Genomic DNA, 25,263 nt, shown 5'->3' on the forward strand with positions numbered 1-25,263 from the left:
TACGGCGTGCTGCTGTGTACCCGGACGACTCAATATCTCTTCCCGGTACGGCGTGCCGCTGTGTACCCAGACGACTCAATATCTCTTCCCGGTACGGCGTGCCGCTGTGTACCGGCTGTAGACGACTCTGTATCTCTTCCCGGTACGGCGTGCCGCTGTGTACCGGCTGTAGACGACTCTGTATCTCTTCTCGGTACGGCGTGCCGCTGTGTACCGGCTGTAGACGACTCTGTATCTCTTCCCGGTACGGCGTGCCGCTGTGTACCGGCTGTAGACGACTCTGTATCTCTTCCCGGTACGGCGTGCCGCTGTGTACCGGCTGTAGACGACTCTGTATCTCTTCCCGGTACGGCGTGCCGCTGTGTACCGGCTGTAGACGACTCTGTATCTCTTCCCGGTACGGCGTGCCGCTGTGTACCGGCTGTAGACGACTCTGTATCTCTTCCCGGTACGGCGTGCCGCTGTGTACCGGCTGTAGACGACTCTGTATCTCTTCCCGGTACGGCGTGCCGCTGTGTACCGGCTGTAGACGACTCTGTATCTCTTCCCGGTACGGCGTGCCGCTGTGTACCGGCTGTAGACGACTCTGTATCTCTTCCCGGTACGGCGTGCCGCTGTGTACCGGCTGTAGACGACTCTGTATCTCTTCCCGGTACGGCGTGCCGCTGTGTACCGGCTGTAGACGACTCTGTATCTCTTCCCGGTACGGCGTGCCGCTGTGTACCGGCTGTAGACGACTCTGTATCTCTTCCCGGTACGGCGTGCCGCTGTGTACCGGCTGTAGACGACTCTGTATCTCTTCCCGGTACGGCGTGCCGCTGTGTACCGGCTGTAGACGACTCTGTATCTCTTCCCGGTACGGCGTGCCGCTGTGTACCGGCTGTAGACGACTCTGTATCTCTTCCCGGTACGGCGTGCCGCTGTGTACCGGCTGTAGACGACTCTGTATCTTTTCCCGGTACGGCGTGTCGCTGTGTACCCGGATGACTCTATATCTCTTCCCGGTACGGAGTGCCGCTGTGTACCGGCTGAATGAATCCTGTTCATGTCTCCACCTGTGGCCATCTGGCTCCTTTTGTCCAAAGTGCATCAAATGACATTGTCCAACATGTTTATTTGTTCATTTTACTTATTTTTGGAAGTTAATAGTCCTTATGTAAAGTACCAGCACACACTGGTGTGTGCACATGTGCTACTTACAACCCCAATTCCAATGAAGTTGGGACTTTGTGTAAAATGTAAATAAAAACAGAATACAATGATTTTCAAATCCTCTTCAACCTATATTCAATTGAATACACCACAAAGACAAGATATTTAATGTTCAAACTGATAAACTTTATTGTTTTTGTGCAAATATTTGCTCATTTTGAAATGGATGCCTGCAACACGTTTCAAAAAAGCTGGGACAGTGGTATGTTTCCCACTGTGTTACATCACCTTTCCTTCTAACAACACTCAATAAGCATTTGGGAACCGAGGACACTAATTGTTGAAGCTTTGTAGGTGAAATTCTTTCCCATTCTTGCTTGATGTACGACTTCAGTTGTTCAACAGTCCGGGGTCTCCGTTGTCGTATTTTGCACTTCATAATGTGCCACACATTTTCAGTGGGTGACAGGTCTGGACTGCAGGCAGTACCCGCACTCTTTTACTACGAAGCCATGCTGTTGTAACACGTGCAGAATGTGGCTTGGCATTGTCTTGCTGAAATAAGCAGGGACGTCCCTGAAAAAGACGTTGCTTGGATGGCAGCATGTGTTGCTGCAAGACCTGGATGTACCTTTCAGCATTGATGGTGCCATCACAGATGTGTAAGTTGTCCATGCCATGGGCACTAACACACCCCCATACCATCACAGATGCTGACTTTTGAACTTTGCACTGGTAACAATCTGGATGGTCTTTTTCCTCTTTTGTCCAGAGGACACGACGTCCATGATTTCCAAAAACAATTTGAAATGTGGACTCATCAGACCACAGCACACTTTTCCACTTTGCGTCTGTCCATTTCAAATGAGCTCGGGCCCAGAGAAGGCGGCGGCATTTCTGGATGTTGTTGATGTTTGGCTTTCACTTTGCATGGTAGAGTTTTAACTTGCTCTTGTAGATGTAGTGACGAACTGTGTTAACTGACAATGGTTTTCTGAAGTGTTCCTGAGCTCATGCGGTAAGATCCTTTACACAATGATGTTGGTTTTTAATGCAGTGCTGCCTGAGGGATCGAAGGTCACGGGCATTCAGTGTTGGTTTTCGGCCTTGCTGCTTATGTGTAGAAAGTTCTCCAGATTCTCTGAATCTTCTGATTATATTATGGACCGTAGATGATGGAATCCCTAAATTTCTTGCAATTTAATATTGAGAAACATTGTTCAATTCAATTTCAATTCAATTAACTTATAATGCGCCAAATCACAGCAAAAGCCCTCTCAAGGCGCCTTACATAAAACAATTCAACATAAAATTTAAATAAATAATTCAAAATGAATAAAAAAATCCAATACATGAATAAAAACAGAAGTAAAAGAATAAAACAGATAAAAAAAAAGAAAAACTATTCATAAGAAAGAGAATAAAAATGGGTTTTCAGTCTTGACTTAAAAATGTCCACGGACTCAGACTGCCTCACGGTCGCAGGAAGACTGTTCCACAGGGTGGGTGCACAATACAAAAAGGCTCTTTGACCTGCTGACTTCTTCACCCTGGGAACACAGACATCCCGCATCCTGCGACCGCAAAGCCCAGGCCGGCATGTAAAGTTCCACCAGATCAGCCAGATAAGAACCTTATAAGTCAATAACAAAACCTTAAAATCTGCTCTCACGGAGACAGGGAGCCAGTTCAAAGATGCCAAAATGGGTGTGATATGTTCAGACCTTCTGCTACGTGTCAGAAGTCTGGCGGCAGCGTTCTGAACCAGCTGAAGACCCCTGATGCTGGACTGTGGTAACCCTGAAAATAGAACATTACAATAATCTAGTCTAGAAGAAACAAAAGCATGAATCAGGGTCTCAGCATCAGCCATAGACAGGATGGGACGGATCCTCGCTATATTTTACAGATGGAAAAAAAGCAGTCCTAGTAACATCCCTGATGTGGAGGTCAAAAGACAACGTGGGATCAAAAATTACCCCAAGGTTCCTCATTTTGTCTGTATGATGTATGACACACGAACCCAGGCTGAACGCCAGCTGGTCAAACTGATGTCAATGTCTCGCTGGACCAAGAACCATCATTTCAGTCTTATCAAAGTTTAAAAGTAGGAAGTTACTAGACATCCAACTTCTCACTGATAGAAGACAGTCCTCCAGGGATTTTGTGGGAGTGAGATTTCCCGCAGTTATCGGCATGTACAACTGAGTATCATCAGCGTAACAATGAAAGGCAATCCCAAAACTCTGCAGTATACGCCCAAGGGGTGCCACATACAGGGAGAAAAGCAAGGGGCCTAAAACAGATCCCTGTGGAACCCCAAATCTCATGTCACCAACGTCAGAGGTACTGCCATTATACAAGACACATTGAGAACGACTGGACAGATATGACATCAACCAGGCAAGGGCACTTCCAGTAATCCCAAAAAAATTCTCCAACCTATCGAGCAAAATATGATGATCCACAGTATCAAACGCAGCACTGAGATCGAACAGCACCAAAACCGTAATGGTGTCTGAGTCCATTGCTCGCAGAAGATCATTCACTACTTTAGTGAGCGCTGTCTCTGTGGAGTGATATTTCCTAAAAGCAGACTGCAGCGGCTCAAAAAGATCATTCTCAGTAAGGTGGTCTACAAGCTGCTGTGAAACCACCTTTTCTAAAATTTTGGAACAGAATGATAGATTTGATATCGGCCTGTAATTTTTCAATACACTAGGTTCAAGATTAGATTTCTTAAGTAATGGTTTAATCACTGCTGATTTAAAACATTTCAGAAGAGATCCAGAGGTTAATGACAGATTAATAATTTCCAGCACAGTCGGCCCAAGAGTGGACCACAGGTCCTTAAACAGTTTTGTTGATATAGGATCAAATAAACAGGTTGTGCTTTTTGTAGACGCCATGAGTTTCGTCAATGAAATACTATTAAATTCTGTCAAACTAGGTAACACCTCAATGGTAGCACCCACATCCATAGCAGGTTTTAATGGTTGGGCTGAGGCGTGCTGAGATATGCTCAGCCTAATATTTTCTATTTTCTTCTCAAAATAATCCAAGAAATCTTGTGCTGAAAAGGGAGAACGACTAACAGGTGGCTGCCCGTGAATAAGAAATGCGACCGTGTCAAACAAAAACTTTGAGTTATGTTTGTTTTTACTGATCAAATCAGAGCAATAGGTCTGCTTTGTGGGCAGTAGTGCATGATTATAATCTAAAATAGCATCCCACGCACCAGATTCATCTAAGAAATCAGAATATGGGCCAGGGGGCCTCTAAACAGTGACAAAATAACATAGCTAAGCTCCAGTTTTATGACCCTGACAGTACTTAGCATCATGGGCATAACGGAGAGTCAGATGCTCAACGGAATTATATTTGTGACCCCCAACAGCTAATAAAGAAAACCTAGATTTGTAAATCAAATCAATTTTATTTATATAGCGCCAAATCACAACAAACAGTTGCCCCAAGGCGCTTTATATTGTAAGGCAAGGCCATACAATAATTACGGATAAACCCCAACGGTCAAAACGACCCCCTGTGAGCAAGCACTTGGCGACAGTGGGAAGGAAAAACTCTTTTTTAACAGGAAGAAACCTCCAGCAGAACCAGGCTCAGGGAGGGGCAGTCTTCTGGGACTGGTTGGGGCTGAGGGAGAGAACCAGGAAAAAGACATGCTGTGGAGGGGAGCAGAGATCAATCACTAATGATTAAATGCAGAGGTGCATACAGAGCAAAAAGAGAAAGAAACACTCAGTGCATCATTATTATGCGGAGCTACGAGGAATTTAAATTAACGTTAAGGGGGAAATCGAACACATCGTCTGCCAATAAAGCAAGACAGGCTTGTTGGCAACGTATTGCTGATCGGGTAAATGCGTACGTACAATTCAATTGTTCTCCAAATCTGTTACAGATGATTAACCTGTGGAATGTCTGATATGTATAAAAAAAAAAATGACCTCCTTCCATTAATTATGCCCAGATGCAACACAATTCAGAAGTGGGCATAGGCCTACTAATAAATGTTAGGTTAATTTAATGTTTCCTAAATAGGCTACCTTGACTGTATGATTGCTATTCCTAATCCTGTCAATATTTCAGATGCAATAGCAGTGCCAAACGCACCTGGCGGCAGGTGAAGATGAAATATAAAAACGATAGGTTTATATTCATAGCTTGATAAGCTCCACTTCGCCTAATTAATGGACATGCATTAGACCTATTTTGATATTAGTAATTACCCGCGATTGCATAAAACCCTTCTTTGATTTGCATTGCGGATAAATGGCCAGGGAAAACGACAAATGCATCCAACAGTTTAGACAGAGCAAGTACTACCTTGCGAATCATACGACATACAGTATTCTTGCTCAGATGTTCAGCATCACCAATGGAATACATAAATTGTCCACTGGCAAAATAGGCACCAGGCACATTATCTGCTCGATCGTCCGGGCATTGCTACACTGTAAAAAATGACTTTTTTGTACAGGAAAACGCTGGCAGCTGTGGTTACCAGGGAATTCCTGTAAAACATACAGCAGTACAGTAGATAACATTACAGACATAATATGTACGAGGTCTGTCAATAAAGTAACGGCCCTTTTTATTTTTTTTTTTAAACTATATGGATTTCATTCATATGTTTTTACATCAGACATGCTTGAACCCTCGTGCGCATGCGTGAGTTTCTCCACGCCTGTCGGTGACGTCATTCGCCTGTGAGCACTCCTTGTGGGAGGAGTCGTCCAGCCCCTCGTCGGAATTCCTTTGTCTGAGAAGTTGCTGAGAGACTGGCGCTTTGTTTGATCAAATTTTTTCTAAACCTGTGAGACACATCGAAGTGGACACGGTTCGAAAAATTAAGCTGGTTTTTGGTGAAAATTTTAACGTCTGATGAGAGACTTTGAGGTGATACTGTCGCTTTAAGGAGTTCCCACAGAGCGAGACGTCGCACAGCGCTCCCAGGCGCCGTCGTCAGCCTGTTTCAAGCTGAAAACCTCCACATTTCAGGCTCTATTGATCCAGGATGTCGTGAGAGAACAGAGAAGTTTCAGAAGAAGTCAGTTTCAGCACATCAATCCGGGGAAGACGTGGACGGCCGGGCTGACAGTCCTCAGAGCCGACCAGCGGCACCACACAGGCTTTAACCGGATCCACAAGGTGCCAGGGCAGGACAGATCCTGCCAGAATTCTGTGCACAGCTCGTCCAGACACCAAACAGCTGTACAGTGTATTCAATTGAATATAGGTTGAAGAGGATTTGCAAATCATTGTATTATGTTTTTATTTATATTTTACACAACGTCCAAACTTCATTGGAATTGGGGTTATAAGTTCTTGTCTGTTGTAAAACCTGTCCCAAAGGAAACTCTTGTTAAAAAGTGAACTCTATACATAGAAAAAAGGTGCAACTTAAATGTGGGTTGCCCTCCAAGATGCATTTTTGACGGGTGAAATTTACAGTCTGGAAAATACCGTAATTGAAAATGCATCAAAATCCACAGTTAGAGTTTAGTCTTTCTGTAGTCTGTTAACTGGACTAATGGCACTTTGTGGATGTTCTGTTTTTAACTACTGCAACCGCTCTGTCAGTTAAATTTATCCTGTTAAAGTTCCATGAAAATAATACTTCAAAATGTTCAATAAATAACCATACATTTTGAATAAATGCACTCATTGGATAAATTATCCCATCTTTAATAGTCAAAGAAGTATGATGGCAGTGAACCAAAAACCTCTGTGAAATAAATAATTGTTGATTAATTGTAACTGAGGTGTGACCAGTGGTGTCAAAAGTACACACATTTGTTACTTAAGTAGAAGTATAGATACTGCAGCTTAAAAACACTCTGGTAAAAGTTGAAGTATCAACTTGACCTCTTTACTCAAGTAAAAGTGAAAAAGTATGTGCTCCAAAACCTACTTAAAGTATAAAAGTATAAAGTAAACTTAAAAAAAAAAAAGGTAGATGACACTATATGAATTGAAAGCTTAATTTAAAAACTGATTCGTTCTACATGTGGCCCAAGACCCAAAACCCAAAATTACACCCAACACCACCTGCACGAAAATGTTTCAATTCTAGAAGCTCTGAAATGCAATCTGGGACTATTCCAGACAATAAACTGCAGTGAGTGCAGCATCCATTTAGTGAGGAAAAAAAACAAAAGAAAAAACCCACAACTTTCCTTATTCAAATTCATTCCAGTAGTATTCTGCTCTTACTAGGATGCAGCAGTTTTCTAGTTTGGCAGATAGTTCTGGAGAAAATCACTGAAGAAATTAACACATTGAAAATATGGTTTGACTGAAACAAACTGTCATTAAATAAGACAGGGATGAAGTGGAGGAGTAAGAGTCACTAGGTGTTCACAGGAAACACTTATTTATTTATGTATGTATTTTCTCTTCTAAGTCCCTGTTAGTAAATGATATAATAATTGATCAACATATTGATTTATTCTGCCTAACAGAAACCTGGTTACAGCAGGATGAATATGTTAGTTTAAATGAGTCAACACCCCCGAGGCACACTAACTGCCAGAACGCTCGTAGCACAGGCCGAGGCGGAGGATTAGCAGCATTCTTCCATTCCAGTTTATTAATTAATCCAAAACCCAGACAGAGCTTTAATTCATTTGAAAGCTTGACTCATAACCATCCCAAAGACATATCGTTATCTTTGGCTGCTTTCAGTGATGCCGGTATTTGGTTAGACTCTTTCTCTCCGATTGTTCTGTCTGAGTTATTTTCAATCAATCAATCAATCAATCAATTTTTTTATATAGCGCCAAATCACAACAAACAGTTGCCCCAAGGTGCTTTATATTGTAAGGCAAGGCCATACAATAATTATGTAAAACCCCAACGGTCAAAACGACCCCCTGTGAGCAAGCACTTGGCTACAGTGGTTTTTTTCATTAGTTACTTCATCCAAACCATCAACATGTTTATTAGACCCCATTCCTACCAGGCTGCTCAAGGAAGCCCTACCATTATTTAATGCTTCGATCTTAAATATGATCAATCTACCTTTATTAGTTGGCTATGTACCACAGGCTTTTAAGGTGGCAGTAATTAAACCATTACTTAAAAAGCCATCACTTGACCCAGCTATCTTAGCTAATTATAGGCCAATCTCCAACCTTCCTTTTCTCTTAAAAATTCTTGAAAGGGTAGTTGTAAAACAGCTAACTGATCATCTGCAGAGGAATGGTCTATTTGAAGAGTTTCAGTCAGGTTTTAGAATTCATCATAGTACAGAAACAGCATTAGTGAAGGTTACAAATGATCTTCTTATGGCCTCAGACAGTGGACTCATCTCTGTGCTTGTTCTGTTAGACCTCAGTGCTGTTTTTGATACTGTTCAGCATAAAATTTTATTACAGAGATTAGAGCATGCCATAGGTATTAAAGGCACTGCGCTGCGGTGGTTTGAATCATATTTATCTAATAGATTACAATTTGTTCATGTAAATGGGGAATCTTCTTCACAGACTAAGGTTAATTATGGAGTTCCACAAGGTTCTGTGCTAGGACCAATTTTATTCACTTTATACATGTTTCCCTTAGGCAGTATTATTAGACAGCATTGCTTAAATTTTCATTGTTACGCAGATGATACCCAGCTTTATCTATCCATGAAGCCAGAGGACACACACCAATTAGCTAAACTGCAGGATTGCCTTACAGACATAAAGACATGGATGACCTCTAATTTCCTGCTTTTAAACTCAGATAAAACTGAAGTTATTGTACTTGGCCCCACAAATCTTAGAAACATGGTGTCTAACCAGATCGTTACTCTGGATGGCATTACCCTGACCTCTAGTAATACTGTGAGAAATCTTGGAGTCATTTTTGATCAGGATATGTCATTCAATGTGCATATTAAACAAATATGTAGGACTTCTTTTTTTGCATTTACGCAATATCTCTAAAATTAGAAAGGTCTTGTCTCAGAGTGATGCTGAAAAACTAATTCATGAATTTATTTCCTCTAGGCTGGACTATTGTAATTCATTATTATCAGGTTGTCCTAAAAGTTCACTGAAAAGCCTTCAGTTAATTCAAAATGCTGCAGCTAGAGTACTGACAGGGACTAAAAGGAGAGAGCATATCTCACCCATATTGGCCTCTCTTCATTGGCTTCCTGTTAATTCTAGAATAGAATTTAAAATTCTTCTTCTTACTTATAAGGTTTTGAATAATCAGGTCCCATCTTATCTTAGGGACCTCATAGTACCATATCACCCCAATAGAGCGCTTCGCTCTCAGACTGCAGGCTTACTTGTAGTTCCTAGGGTTTGTAAGAGTAGAATGGGAGGCAGAGCCTTCAGCTTTCAGGCTCCTCTCCTGTGGAACCAGCTCCCAATTCAGATCAGGGAGACAGACGCCCTCTCTACTTTTAAGATTAGGCTTAAAACTTTCCTTTTTGCTAAAGCTTATAGTTAGGGCTGGATCAGGTGACCCTGAACCATCCCTTAGTTATGCTGCTATAGACTTAGACTGCTGGGGGTTCCCATGATGCACTGAGTGTTTCTTTCTCTTTTTGCTCTGTATGCACCACTCTGCATTTAATCATTAGTGAGTGATCTCTGCTCCCCTCCACAGCATGTCTTTTTCCTGGTTCTCTCCCTCAGCCCCAACCAGTCCCAGCAGAAGACTGCCCCTCCCTGAGCCTGGTTCTGCTGGAGGTTTCTTCCTGTTAAAAGGGAGTTTTTCCTTCCCACTGTAGCCAAGTGCTTGCTCACAGGGGGTCGTTTTGACCGTTGGGGTTTTTCGTAATTATTGTATGGCCTTGCCTTACAATATAAAGCGCCTTGGGGCAACTGTTTGTGGTGATTTGGCGCTATATAAATAAAATTGATTTGATTTGGTTTGATTTATTTACGTATGTTCATTGTTAGTTGCTTTTATATTTTGTTTTATTTTTCTATTCAGGTTCTTTTTGCCTCTTTCTCTAGAATTGTATATAATAATCATTAGATTATTAATATATAAACAAAAATAAATTTAAGAAATATTACAATTTGAAAACAAATGCACCCGAATGTGATGACAGCTGCAATTGGTTAATGCTAAGTTTTAACATTGAAAATGCCATAGACATGCTAATGCGTTAGCGTCGCTTCCATTTTTAAGTTATAAAATACATCTATCAACTGTTTCAGAAGACCATAACAGGTCGGTTTAACATAGAAAAGGTAAATAATACTCACAGAAGTATGCTTTTTAAGGTTTTAGCGGGGGGAAATTAAGCAAAGATAAGAAAGAATAAACAAAGCAATGGTCGAAGCATTGCTTCAATCTGCGAACCACTGCTTCAATTGGTTCACGGTTCAAAGCAAAGCCGCGCTGCAGAAAAGTTGATTACAGGCGCACATGATGTGAAATATATATATATATAAACATTAAACTGAAGCCAAGAGTAACGAGGCTGTTTGTTTTAAAAATGTAAGAATAGAAAGTACAGATACTTGGGTGAAAATGTAATAAGTAGAAGTCAGAAGTAGGCAGAAAAATAAGTAATGAAGTAAAGTATAGATACCTAAAAAGTGTACTTAAGTACAGTAACGAAGTATTTGTACTTCGTTACTTGACACCTCTGGGTGTGACGTGCTCATGATATCAATTTCGGCACTGAAGGTGCACCTTGGCTCCAACCGTAATAAAATGAAGCACAGACACAGCGTTTGTCTTCACGACGGTTTTTTTTCTTCGACATAATTCTTCTCACAGTGTTACACACGTACTCAGACGCGTGAACATTGTGGTGTGGACCCATTTGGATACTTGATCTTGCGTGCGCCCACAGACAGTCATTCTCATGCCGTGTTGATGTGACACATCAAATGAGCTCAGCTTCAAAACACCGGCAGTATTCTTGATATTCTCTTATCTGCTCTCCAAACCGCTGCCATTAACGGCGGTCTTCACAACCGCTTTGTTTGTTTCAGAAACACAATATGCCTATTATCTGTCAGCTGATACCCGCTTCAACGCGGTGTATTGTTAATTCACTGCATCACACGCAAGCACAGTCATTGCATACAGATGTGGTGCAAAACAAGCTACGCTCATTCTGGTGTCAGTACCTTGTGTTCCAGATAACCACTATTAAGATCTATTTCATATATAAAATTCTCTCTATGTTCTCTTTGTTTGCTTTCATCCCATACCCCCACAAGTTATTCTTTGCTTTCTTCTCTCCTGTTCCTCCTCATCTTCCATCCACAGCTCATTCAGCTGATACTGAGCCACCTGACCTTGCCAGACCTTTGCCGTCTGGCTCAGACCTGTAAGCTGCTGCACCAGCACTGCTGCGACCCGCTGCAGTACACCCAGCTGAGTTTGCAACCCTACTGGGCTCGGCTGAATGACGCCTCCCTGGGACACTTGCAGAGCTGCTGCACTCTTCTCCAGAGACTCAATCTGTCATGGACCGGGAACCGCGGCGCTCTCACTGTGACCGGCTTCAACAGGTCAGACTGTCGGCAGACCACAAGTGCTTAAAAATAAAGGACACGACCTTGTTGAACCAGTAAAATGCTCACAAGTATAACCATTTGTTGAGGATGAAGCTGTCAATGGGTGAAGTTGATTTAAATCCATTGAAGCACCAGCACACTTCAAAAGACCAAAAGATGAAAGTACATGTCTTTTAACACAGCGTGCAGCATAGGTCTTATTAACGAGGTTCTTTCAAGTCTTTCCATTGGTAGCAGGGCCCATAGAATGACTGCAGGCGTCCTTACCTCAGCAACTTGCAGTGCCGGCAACACTTCAGTGTCTAATTGTGGTGGAGAGAAAAATTTAAAGGGGTTAATGACTCTAGAATGCACAAAGAAAAATAAGGCTGATATTTGCAGGCATTTTGTTACATGGTAATTAACATAGTAGTGTTTCAGTCATGCTAGTTGTAGCATGTGAGCAGCATGATGCAGTGTAACCATAATTCACAAATGAAGCCAAACAGTTGGAGCATTGAGCAGCGGTGATGCTGCTGACGGTTTGATATTGTCACCCATCATGGCTGAGGAAATCTGGAAAGCTTAGGCTGTAGAGGGAGCTGAGACTGGACAAGGAGGCGTTGGACAAGTCTGTGGTCAGGTGACACACAATCTGTGGTCTAGTGACCCCTGACCTGCTTACAGAGGAGTCAAAGCACTTTGTTCCTCCAGCACTTCATTCCACAGCAGTTATGGCAGAGGTTGGTTCAGTCCTGGCAGATATCTCTGCTGTGCCGTCATGTTGGGCTGGAGACTTTGAGCTGTTGTGTTGAGCTGATCCTTCTGCTGGGATGTTAGAAATTTTTAGCACCATGGTTCTCATGGCTGATTCTTCATTCATTTGTGAACCACCAAATCCTGGTGAGATCACAAAGGCTATGAAACAGCTGAGCATGGGGAAAGCTCCAGGGATGTGTGCCACTGGAGTTGAGCTCCTCCAGGCAAGTGAAGATGCTGTTCTCCTGACATTGCGAGCAATTTTTGCTTCAATCTGGGAGACAGGTATCATCCATGAAGACTGGAAGAAAAGACTTGTCCCGATCTGGAAAGGAAAGGCTGATCGTACGGATTGTAACGACTGAATTCTTTTTATTTAGTCACATAACATGCTTTAAAAACATTGTAGCATAAGATCTTTGGTGCAGTCTTCTTCTTTCTGCTGTTCCCGTTAGGGGTCGCCACAGCAGATCAATCGTTTCCATCTCACCCTGTCCTCTGTATCTTCCTCTGTCACACCAACCACCTGCATGTCCTCTCTCATCACATCCATGAACCTCCTCTTTGGTCTCCCTCTTCTCCTCCTGCCTGGTGGCTCCATCATCAGCATCTTCTCCCTATATACCCTGGGTCCCTCCTCTGCACATGTCCAAACCATCTCAATCTCGCCTCTCTGACTTTGTCTCCAAACCGTCCCACCTGAGCTGTCCCTCTGATATGTTCATTCCTAATCTTGTTCATTCTTGTCACTCCCAAAGAGAATCTCAACATCTTCAGCTCTGCCACCTGTCTTTTTGTTAGTGCCACCGTCTCTAAACCGTACAACATAGCTGGTCTCACTACTGTCTTGTAAACTTTTCCCTTCACTCTTGCTGATATTCTTCGGTCGCAAATCACTCCTGCCACCTTTCTCCACCCACTCCACCCTGCCTGCACTCTCTTCTTCACCTCTCTACCACACTCTCATTACTTTGGACAGTTGACCTCAAATATTTAAACTCCTCTACTTTCACCACTTCTACTTCCACTATGCTCCCCTCATTCACACGCATACTCTATCTCACTCCTGCTGACTTTCATTCCCCTTCTCTCCAGAGTGGAGCTACACCTCTACGCTTATCTCCACTTGCTCTCTTTTACTACTGATCACAATGTCATCTATGCAGACATCATAGTCCATGAAGACTCCTGTCCATTGAAGGAACAGTGTGTTTACGGCATCACATGGACAGACAGACATGCAATCAGTCAGACAGGATGCAGGATAAGATGATGACTAGAAGTTCAGCTGTCAGCAAAGTGGTAAATATTCTGAAAGACGATGTCAATGTAGTGTCAAATTGCTAACTCTGCTGGTCCTTAGGTCTGTATGAAATGGCGACAGGTGGACCAGGAGATCACTGACGTGATGTGTCTGTCTGCCTGCTCTGCTTTCTCCCTCTGTTCTCTTCAGCTTCATGAAGGCCTGTGGTCTCAGCCTGGTGTGTCTGGAGCTGTCATGCTGCCATTTCCTGACAGAATCCTGTCTGGAGGTCATCTCCCAGACATGTCCTGGGCTGCAGGAGCTCAACCTGTCCTCCTGCGACCGCCTCCATCCACAGGCCTTCACGCACATCTCAAAACTAATGCGACTCCATAGGCTGGTACTCTACCGAACTAAAATAGAGGTAAGCCTGCTCAGTGCCTAGGAAACATCATAAAATATTTTTACTTATTTGACACCTGCTGCAGTGCCCCCTAAGCAAGATGCACCGTCGCTGTTTTTGCTGTGTGCCTTAGGCAGTTGTACATACACAGAAAAATCGATGCTTGGACATGTGCATAGTGAATCGTTTTGATCAAATCCTCTTCCAGCTGTGGTGAATATTGACACCTTTGTTTGCATTGAATGGTGTATGGAAGAACACTGGAGCATGAAGATGGTAGATGTGTTGAGGTTCATTCGGCTTATTGTCTGTCATCCTTAAAGATGAGCTCAAGGGATCCTAAAGTATCTGTTCAGGTTCAGGCCTGTCTGATGTCAAACCAGAGAAACCCTCTTGTGTTTTTCTGTGTGTGTGTGTGTGTGTGTGTTGCACCTCGGAGCTCGTCATGTTTCAGACCAGCAGTGTGGGCACAGGGTGGTGTGGGTTTCTGTGGTGGAGTTGGGCTGTGTGCGGCAGACAGGCGAGCTGGGAGTCTGAGGCCTGACATCTCAGCTGTCATTACCCTGTCACTGCTCTAATTAAATGGCTCACTCGCCAGAGAGAGGCGTTTATAAAGATGCCAGCAACGCCGTTTCTCTCTCTCTCTCTCTCTCTCTCACACACACGAGCTTTTTGCTTTCATGTCTGACACTTTCTCCTGCCGCTGAGGTGCGTGTTGGCAGTTGCACTGCTCAGCTGCTGTATCTCCATCCCAGCTGCACTGCTGTCCTCAGTATGCTTCATTCTGCAATATTGAATTCCCTTAAATGCATTGAGTTTTACCTGAGTTGGCCACTGAGGTGACAGGAAATCGCCACGGGGAGCAGTGGATAACTCGGCTTGTTAAGACCCATGTCCTTTAATCCCCACCCCCAGTATCAGTGTACGGGGTTTGGATAGACCGTGTTCAAGGACAGACAGAGCTGATCACATAACCTCCACCTGCCTGTTTCACTTGGTGGACGTACAAAAAAAGTTTTGCATTTTCCTTTTTTAAATTTTTTTAGTTATTAGCCTAATTGTTTTCCAATTTGTTTTTTTTTATGACTCAATCTACACTTGGGCTGAGAGCTACAATGATGAATCCATTATTAGTCGATTATTAAATTAAACACCTATTTTGATAATCAATGTCATTTTGAGTTGTTTTTTTTTTTTTTTTAAATCCACATTCTCTGATTTCAGCTTCTTCAATGCCAATATTTAGTTTCTTTTAGTAGTTTCTTTACTTCCTTTCTGGCAGTAAACTGAATATCTGTGGATTTTGGATAAAACAAAACATTTGAAGGCATCGTCTTGGGCTCTGGAAAATGTTATCAACATTTTTAACAATTTTCTGACATTTTATGGACCATTAATTGAGAAAATAATCAATTGAGTTTCAGATAATGCAAATGATCATCTGTTGTATCAATACTTGGGGGTGCATACATTAATCAGTCCAATAGGGGTCAGCAGTCTGACATTGGACACAGTTTGTCATTATGGAAATCCACCATATTGGATTCAAACAAAACCATCATCATCATTAAACAGTGGAATTCAGTTATTCACTGATTACGCTTAAATGCCATGAATTTGTGTTTTAAATTTATAATTGCTGCATATGAACAGAAGGTGGGACACTGATGCTGAGCCAAACCAATGTTCTGATTACAGTTGAGACAGTCCCACAATGCACAACAAAACAAAAAACCCTCATCATAACATTGCAACTTCTGTTCTTTGTAATGGTTTAAATTTTCCCTTTTATGGTAGAAATTTTCCAGTGGTGTCTCATGCTCATGACACGCCTTGATTTAACAGCAGTCTCCCCTCACTTGATGAGCCTAGGCTCCTCAGAAAAGAAGGGTGCTTTCCTGCACAAGCTAATCATCGATTTGGTTTTGATTTGTTGGATTGATGGGAGGTGTTTGGAAGTTGGTTCTTGGGTAATGTCGGCTCTGGGAACTGATGCTGGTACTGCCTCTTGCCTTATCCACCAAAACATGGAGCCATCCAGGTGGACAACCAGCCTATCCTCACCTCACCGCTGTACCCCGGTAACCATCTGTCTGCTATGACCAGGTGACACATGTCCAATGTGGTCAGAATGTCAGCTGATAAAAATATGAATTTCGTTTGTCAAAGTTTGTGTTTAGTAATTTAGTTTCAGGTTCCAGGAGGATGGTGGGACAGCAGGGATGTGGAAGTGTGGTTCAGAGAAGAATAGAACTGAGTCATTGCGTGACCGAACGCCGAACTGTTTACACAGAGACTGCTACCTGCTGCTTTGGACTCTGAACTAACAGTCTTTTTCAAGACTTTTTCACTTGTGCTTTTTCACTTCACCTGTGCTGCTCCACAGCATGTCTGGTGGATTTTTTATTTTATTTTATTTTTTAGCACCGTTGTCGTGCGTTACCTGTGCTGTTCCATGGCCTGTCTGGTGGATTTTTTATTTTATTTTATTTTTTAGCACCGTTGTCGTGCGTTACCTGTGCTGTTCCATGGCCTGTCTGGTGGATTTTTTATTTTATTTTATTTTTTAGCACCGTTGTCGTGCGTTACCTGTGCTGTTCCATGGCCTGTCTGGTGGATTTTTATTTTATTTTTTAGCACTGTTGCCGTGCGTTACCTGTGCTGCTCCACAGCATGTCTGGTGGATTTTTTATTTTATTTTATTTTTTAGCACCGTTGTCGTGCGTTACCTGTGCTGTTCCATGGCCTGTCTGGTGGATTTTTTATTTTATTTTATTTTTTAGCACCGTTGTCGTGCGTTACCTGTGCTGTTCCATGGCCTGTCTGGTGGATTTTTATTTTATTTTTTAGCACTGTTGCCGTGCGTTACCTGTGCTGCTCCACAGCATGTCTGGTGGATTTTTTATTTTATTTTATTTTTTAGCACCGTTGTCGTGCGTTACCTGTGCTGTTCCATGGCCTGTCTGGTGGATTTTTATTTATTTTTAGCACTGTTGCCGTTGCGTTACCTGTGCTGCTCCACAGCCTGTCTGGTGGATTTTATTTTATTTTTTAGCACTCTTGCCGTGCGTTACCTGTGCTGCTTCTTGGCCTGTCTGGTGGATTTTTATTTTATTTTATTTTTAGCACCGTTGTCGTGCGTTACCTGTGCTGTTCCATGGCCTGTCTGGTGGATTTTTTATTTTATTTTATTTTTTAGCACCGTTGTCGTGCGTTACCTGTGCTGTTCCATGGCCTGTCTGGTGGATTTTTATTTTATTTTATTTTTTAGCACCGTTGTCGTGCGTTACCTGTGCTGTTCCATGGCCTGTCTGGTGGATTTTTATTTTATTTTATTTTTTAGCACCGTTGTCGTGCGTTACCTGTGCTGTTCCATGGCCTGTCTGGTGGATTTTTATTTTATTTTATTTTTTAGCACCGTTGTCGTGCGTTACCTGTGCTGTTCCATGGCCTGTCTGGTGGATTTTTATTTTATTTTATTTTTTAGCACCGTTGTCGTGCGTTACCTGTGCTGTTCCATGGCCTGTCTGGTGGATTTTTATTTTATTTTTTAGCACTGTTGCCGTGCGTTACCTGTGCTGCTTCTTGGCCTGTCTGGTGGATTTTTATTTTATTTTATTTTTTAGCACCGTTGTCGTGCGTTACCTGTGCTGTTCCATGGCCTGTCTGGTGGATTTTTTATTTTATTTTATTTTTTAGCACCGTTGTCGTGCGTTACCTGTGCTGTTCCATGGCCTGTCTGGTGGATTTTTATTTTATTTTTTAGCACTGTTGCCGTGCGTTACCTGTGCTGCTCCACAGCATGTCTGGTGGATTTTTTATTTTATTTTATTTTTTAGCACCGTTGTCGTGCGTTACCTGTGCTGTTCCATGGCCTGTCTGGTGGATTTTTATTTTATTTTTTAGCACTGTTGCCGTGCGTTACCTGTGCTGCTCCACAGCCTGTCTGGTGGATTTTATTTTATTTTTTAGCACTCTTGCCGTGCGTTACCTGTGCTGCTTCTTGGCCTGTCTGGTGGATTTTTATTTTATTTTATTTTTTAGCACCGTTGTCGTGCGTTACCTGTGCTGTTCCATGGCCTGTCTGGTGGATTTTTATTTTATTTTATTTTTTAGCACCGTTGTCGTGCGTTACCTGTGCTGTTCCATGGCCTGTCTGGTGGATTTTTATTTTATTTTTTAGCACTGTTGCCGTGCGTTACCTGTGCTGCTTCTTGGCCTGTCTGGTGGATTTTTATTTTATTTTATTTTTTAGCACCGTTGTCGTGCGTTACCTGTGCTGTTCCATGGCCTGTCTGGTGGATTTTTATTTTATTTTATTTTTTAGCACCGTTGTCGTGCGTTACCTGTGCTGCTTCATGGCCTGTCTGGTGGATTTTTATTTTATTTTATTTTTTAGCACCGTTGCCGTGCGTTACCTGTGCTGTTCCATGGCCTGTCTGGTGGATTTTTATTTTATTTTATTTTTTAGCACCGTTGTCGTGCGTTACCTGTGCTGTTCCATGGCCTGTCTGGTGGATTTTTATTTTATTTTTTAGCACTCTTGCCGTGCGTTACCTGTGCTGCTTCTTGGCCTGTCTGGTGGATTTTTATTTTATTTTATTTTTTAGCACCGTTGTCGTGCGTTACCTGTGCTGTTCCATGGCCTGTCTGGTGGATTTTTATTTTATTTTTTAGCACTGTTGCCGTGCGTTACCTGTGCTGCTCCACAGCCTGTCTGGTGGATTTTATTTTATTTTTTAGCACTCTTGCCGTGCGTTACCTGTGCTGCTTCTTGGCCTGTCTGGTGGATTTTTATTTTATTTTATTTTTTAGCACCGTTGTCGTGCGTTACCTGTGCTGTTCCATGGCCTGTCTGGTGGATTTTTATTTTATTTTATTTTTTAGCACCGTTGTCGTGCGTTACCTGTGCTGTTCCATGGCCTGTCTGGTGGATTTTTATTTTATTTTTTAGCACTGTTGCCGTGCGTTACCTGTGCTGCTTCTTGGCCTGTCTGGTGGATTTTTTTTTATTTTATTTTTTAGCACCGTTGTCGTGCGTTACCTGTGCTGTTCCATGGCCTGTCTGGTGGATTTTTATTTTATTTTATTTTTTAGCACCGTTGTCGTGCGTTACCTGTGCTGTTCCATGGCCTGTCTGGTGGATTTTTATTTTATTTTTTAGCACTGTTGCCGTGCGTTACCTGTGCTGCTTCTTGGCCTGTCTGGTGGATTTTATTTTATTTTATTTTTTAGCACCGTTGTCGTGCGTTACCTGTGCTGTTCCATGGCCTGTCTGGTGGATTTTTATTTTATTTTTTAGCACTCTTGCCGTGCGTTACCTGTGCTGCTTCCATGGCCTGTCTGGTGGCTTTTTATTTTATTTTTTTGCACCGTTGCCGTGCGTTACCTGTGCTGCTTCCTTGGCCTGTCTGGTGGATTTTTATTTTATTTTATTTTTTAGCACCGTTGTCGTGCGTTACCTGTGCTGTTCCATGGCCTGTCTGGTGGATTTTTATTTTATTTATTTTTAGCACCGTTGTCGTGCGTTACCTGTGCTGTTCCATGGCCTGTCTGGTGGATTTTTATTTTATTTATTTTTTAGCACCGTTGTCGTGCGTTACCTGTGCTGCTTCATGGCCTGTCTGGTGGATTTTTATTTTATTTTATTTTTTAGCACCGTTGTCGTGCGTTACCTGTGCTGTTCCATGGCCTGTCTGGTGGATTTTTATTTTATTTTATTTTTTAGCACCGTTGTCGTGCGTTACCTGTGCTGTTCCATGGCCTGTCTGGTGGATTTTTTTTTTATTTTTAGCACTCTTGCCGTGCGTTACCTGTGCTGCTTCTTGGCCTGTCTGGTGGATTTTTATTTTATTTAATTTTTTAGCACCGTTGTCGTGCGTTACCTGTGCTGTTCCATGGCCTGTCTGGTGGATTTTTATTTTATTATTTTTAGCACCGTTGTCGTGCGTTACCTGTGCTGTTCCATGGCCTGTCTGGTGGATTTTTATTTTATTTTATTTTTTAGCACCGTTGTCGTGCGTTACCTGTGCTGTTCCATGGCCTGTCTGGTGGATTTTTATTTTATTTAATTTTTTAGCACCGTTGTCGTGCGTTACCTGTGCTGTTCCATGGCCTGTCTGGTGGATTTTTATTTTATTTATTTTTTAGCACCGTTGTCGTGCGTTACCTGTGCTGTTCCATGGCCTGTCTGGTGGATTTTTATTTTATTTTATTTTTTAGCACCGTTGTCGTGCGTTACCTGTGCTGTTCCATGGCCTGTCTGGTGGATTTTTATTTTATTTTATTTTTTAGCACCGTTGTCGTGCGTTACCTGTGCTGTTCCATGGCCTGTCTGGTGGATTTTTATTTTATTTATTTTTTAGCACCGTTGTCGTGCGTTACCTGTGCTGTTCCATGGCCTGTCTGGTGGATTTTTATTTTATTTTATTTTTTAGCACCGTTGTCGTGCGTTACCTGTGCTGTTCCATGGCCTGTCTGGTGGATTTTATTTTATTTTTTAGCACTCTTGCCGTGCGTTACCTGTGCTGCTTCTTGGCCTGTCTGGTGGATTTTTATTTATTTATTTTTTAGCACCGTTGTCCGTGCGTTACCTGTGCTGCTTCCATGGCCTGTCTGGTGGATTTTTATTTTATTTTTTAGCACTGTTGCCGTGCGTTACCTGTGCTGCTCCACAGCCTGTCTGGTGGATTTTATTTTATTTTTTAGCACTGTTGCCGTGCGTTACCTGTGCTGCTTCATGGCCTGTCTGGTGCCTTAACTATAGCACTCCTTCTGCTGAATCACCTCTAAATTATTTACACATTATTCACTTTGCGTGTTTTTAGGAATCCGCTAGGTTAGCGTAGCTACTAGCTCTTAGCCGATTTAGCATGGCGGCTTCTCCTGTCTCTCCCGCACTTTTCTGCTCTGGGTGTGAAATGTTTAGTTATTCCTCGGCCTCCTTTAGCAGTAACGGTACTTGTAATAAGTGTAGCTTATTCGTAGCTTTGGAGGCCAGGCAGGGCGAATTGGAGACTCGGCTCCGCACCGTGGAAAATTCTACAGCTAGCCAGGCCCCTGTAGTCGGTGCGGACCAAGGTAGCTTAGCCGCCGTTAGTTACCCCCTGGCAGATCCAGAGCAGTCAGGAAAGCAGGCTGACTGGGTGACTGTGAGGAGGAAGCGTAGCCCTAAACAGAAGCCCCGTGTACACCGTCAACCCGTTCACATCTCTAACCATTTTTCCCCACTCGACGACACACCCGCCGAGGATCAAACTCTGGTTATTGGCGACTCTGTTTTGAGAAATGTGAAGTTAGCGACACCAGCAACCATAGTCAATTGTCTTCCGGGGGCCAGAGCAGGCGACATTGAAGGAAATTTGAAATTGCTGGCTAAGGCTAAGCGTAAATTTGGTAAGATTGTAATTCACGTCGGCAGTAATGACACCCGGTTACGCCAATCGGAGGTCACTAAAATTAACATTAAATCGGTGTGTAACTTTGCAAAAACAATGTCGGACTCTGTAGTTTTCTCTGGGCCCCTCCCCAATCGGACCGGGAGTGACATGTTTAGCCGCATGTTCTCCTTGAATTGCTGGCTGTCTGAGTGGTGTCCAAAAAATGAGGTGGGCTTCATAGATAATTGGCAAAGCTTCTGGGGAAAACCTGGTCTTGTTAGGAGAGACGGCATCCATCCCACTTTGGATGGAGCAGCTCTCATTTCTAGAAATCTGGCCAATTTTCTTGGATCCTCCAAACCGTGACTATCCAGGGTTGGGACCAGGAGGCAGAGTTGTGGTCTTACACACCTCTCTGCAGCTTCTCTCCCCCTGCCATCCCCTCATTACCCCATCCCCGTAGAGACGGTGCCTGCTCCCAGACCACCAATAACCAGCAAAAATCTATTTAAGCATAAAAATTCAAAAAGAAAAAATAATATAGCACCTTCAACTGCACCACAGACTAAAACAGTTAAATGTGGTCTATTAAACATTAGGTCTCTCTCTTCTAAGTCCCTGTTGGTAAATGATATAATAATTGATCAACATATTGATTTATTCTGCCTAACAGAAACCTGGTTACAGCAGGATGAATATGTTAGTTTAAATGAGTCAACACCCCCGAGTCACACTAACTGTCAGAATGCTCGTAGCACGGGCCGGGGCGGAGGATTAGCAGCAATATTCCATTCCAGCTTATTAATTAATCAAAAACCCAGACAGAGCTTTAATTCATTTGAAAGCTTGTCTCTCAGTCTTGTCCATCCAAATTGGAAGTCCCAAAAACCAGTTTTATTTGTTATTATCTATCGTCCACCTGGTCGTTACTGTGAGTTTCTCTGTGAATTTTCAGACCTTTTGTCTGACTTAGTGCTTAGCTCAGATAAGATAATTATAGTGGGCGATTTTAACATCCACACAGATGCTGAGAATGACAGCCTCAACACTGCATTTAATCTATTATTTGACTCTATTGGCTTTGCTCAAAAAGTAAATGAGTCCACCCACCACTTTAATCATATCTTAGATCTTGTTCTGACTTATGGTATGGAAATAGAAGACTTAACAGTATTCCCTGAAAATTCCCTTCTGTCTGATCATTTCTTAATAACATTTACATTTACCCTGATGGACTACCCAGCAGTGGGGAATAAGTTTCATTACACTAGAAGTCTTTCAGAAAGCGCTGTAACTAGGTTTAAGGATATGATTCCTTCTTTATGTTCTCTAATGCCATATGCCAACACAGTGCAGAGTAGCTACCTAAACTCTGTAAGGGAGATAGAGTATCTCGTCAATAGTTTTACATCCTCATTGAAGACAACTTTGGATGCTGTAGCTCCTCTGAAAAAGAGAGCTTTAAATCAGAAGTGTCTGACTCCGTGGTATAGCTCACAAACTCGTAGCTTAAAGCAGATAACCCGTAAGTTGGAGAGGAAATGGCGTCTCACTAATTTAGAAGATCTTCACTTAGCCTGGAAAAAGAGTCTGTTGCTCTATAAAAAAGCCCTCCGTAAAGCTAGGACATCTTTCTACTCATCACTAATTGAAGAAAATAAGAACAACCCCAGGTTTCTTTTCAGCACTGTAGCCAGGCTGACAAAGAGTCAGAGCTCTATTGAGCTGAGTATTCCATTAACTTTAACTAGTAATGACTTCATGACTTTCTTTGCTAACAAAATTTTAACTATTAGAGAAAAAATTACTCATAACCATCCCAAAGACGTATCGTTATCTTTGGCTGCTCTCAGTGATGCCGGTATTTGGTTAGACTCTTTCTCTCCGATTGTTCTGTCTGAGTTATTTTCATTAGTTACTTCATCCAAACCATCAACATGTTTATTAGACCCCATTCCTGCCAGGCTGCTCAAGGAAGCCCTACCATTATTTAATGCTTCGATCTTAAATATGATCAATCTATCTTTGTTAGTTGGCTATGTACCACAGGCTTTTAAGGTGGCAGTAATTAAACCATTACTTAAAAAGCCATCACTTGACCCAGCTATCTTAGCTAATTATAGGCCAATCTCCAACCTTCCTTTTCTCTCAAAAATTCTTGAAAGGGTAGTTGTAAAACAGCTAACTGATCATCTGCAGAGGAATGGTCTATTTGAAGAGTTTCAGTCAGGTTTTAGAATTCATCATAGTACAGAAACAGCATTAGTGAAGGTTACAAATTATCTTCTTATGGCCTCGGACAGTGGACTCATCTCTGTGCTTGTTCTGTTAGACCTCAGTGCTGCTTTTGATACTGTTGATCATAATATTTTTTTACAGAGATTAGAGCATGCCATAGGTATTAAAGGCACTGCGCTGCGGTGGTTTGAATCATATTTGTCTAATAGATTACAGTTTGTTCATGTAAATGGGGAATCTTCTTCACAGACTAAAGTTAATTATGGAGTTCCACAAGGTTCTGTGCTAGGACCAATTTTATTCACTTTATACATGCTTCCCTTAGGCAGTATTATTAGACAGCATTGCTTAAATTTTCATTGTTATGCAGATGATACCCAGCTTTATCTATCCATGAAGCCAGAGGACACACACCAATTAGCTAAACTGCAGGATTGTCTTACAGACATAAAGACATGGATGACCTCTAATTTCCTGCTTTTAAACTCAGATAAAACTGAAGTTATTGTACTTGGCCCCACAAATCTTAGAAACATGGTGTCTAACCAGATCCTTACTCTGGATGGCATTACCCTGACCTCTAGTAATACTGTGAGAAATCTTGGAGTCATTTTTGATCAGGATATGTCATTCAAAGCGCATATTAAACAAATATGTAGGACTGCTTTTTTGCATTTACGCAATATCTCTAAAATCAGAAAGGTCTTGTCTCAGAGTGATGCTGAAAAACTAATTCATGCATTTATTTCCTCTAGGCTGGACTATTGTAATTCATTATTATCAGGTTGTCCTAAAAGTTCCCTAAAAAGCCTTCAGTTAATTCAAAATGCTGCAGCTAGAGTACTGACGGGGACTAGAAGGAGAGAGCATATCTCACCCATATTGGCCTCTCTTCATTGGCTTCCTGTTAATTCTAGAATAGAATTTAAAATTCTTCTTCTTACTTATAAGGTTTTGAATAATCAGGTCCCATCTTATCTTAGGGACCTCGTAGTACCATATCACCCCATTAGAGCGCTTCGCTCTCAGACTGCAGGCTTACTTGTAGTTCCTAGGGTTTGTAAGAGTAGAATGGGAGGCAGAGCCTTCAGCTTTCAGGCTCCTCTCCTGTGGAACCAGCTCCCAATTCAGATCAGGGAGACAGACACCCTCTCTACTTTTAAGATTAGGCTTAAAACTTTCCTTTTTGCTAAAGCTTGTAGTTAGGGCTGGATCAGGTGACCCTGAACCATCCCTTAGTTATGCTGCTATAGACGTAGACTGCTGGGGGGTTCCCATGATGCACTGTTTCTTTCTCTTTTTGCTCTGTATGCACCACTCTGCATTTAATCATTAGTGATCGATCTCTGCTCCCCTCCACAGCATGTCTTTTTCCCGGTTTTCTCCCTCAGCCCCAACCAGTCCCAGCAGAAGACTGCCCCTCCCTGAGCCTGGTTCTGCTGGAGGTTTCTTCCTGTTAAAAGGGAGTTTTTCCTTCCCACTGTAGCCAAGTGCTTGCTCACAGGGGGTCGTTTTGACCGTTGGGGTTTTACATAATTATTGTATGGCCTTGCCTTACAATATAAAGCGCCTTGGGGCAACTGTTTGTTGTGATTTGGCGCTATAAAA

General features: G+C 42.4%; 1 protein-coding gene across 3 annotated transcripts in view; it reads left to right on the plus strand.

The window, feature by feature from the left end:
* The window catches only part of fbxl4 (F-box and leucine-rich repeat protein 4), a 124,803-nt gene that overhangs the window by 36,022 nt on the left and 63,518 nt on the right, over positions 1-25,263 (plus strand). For all 3 annotated transcript variants that reach the window (XM_034175433.1, XM_034175434.1, XM_034175435.1), the window contains exons 4-5: positions 11,404-11,648; positions 13,846-14,059. In XM_034175433.1, coding sequence (XP_034031324.1) covers positions 11,404-11,648; positions 13,846-14,059 — 459 coding nt within the window. The remainder of the gene's footprint in view (positions 1-11,403; positions 11,649-13,845; positions 14,060-25,263) is intronic.

Source organism: Thalassophryne amazonica, chromosome 7 (assembly GCF_902500255.1).
Source record: "Thalassophryne amazonica chromosome 7, fThaAma1.1, whole genome shotgun sequence".
Taxonomy (NCBI): domain Eukaryota; kingdom Metazoa; phylum Chordata; class Actinopteri; order Batrachoidiformes; family Batrachoididae; genus Thalassophryne; species Thalassophryne amazonica.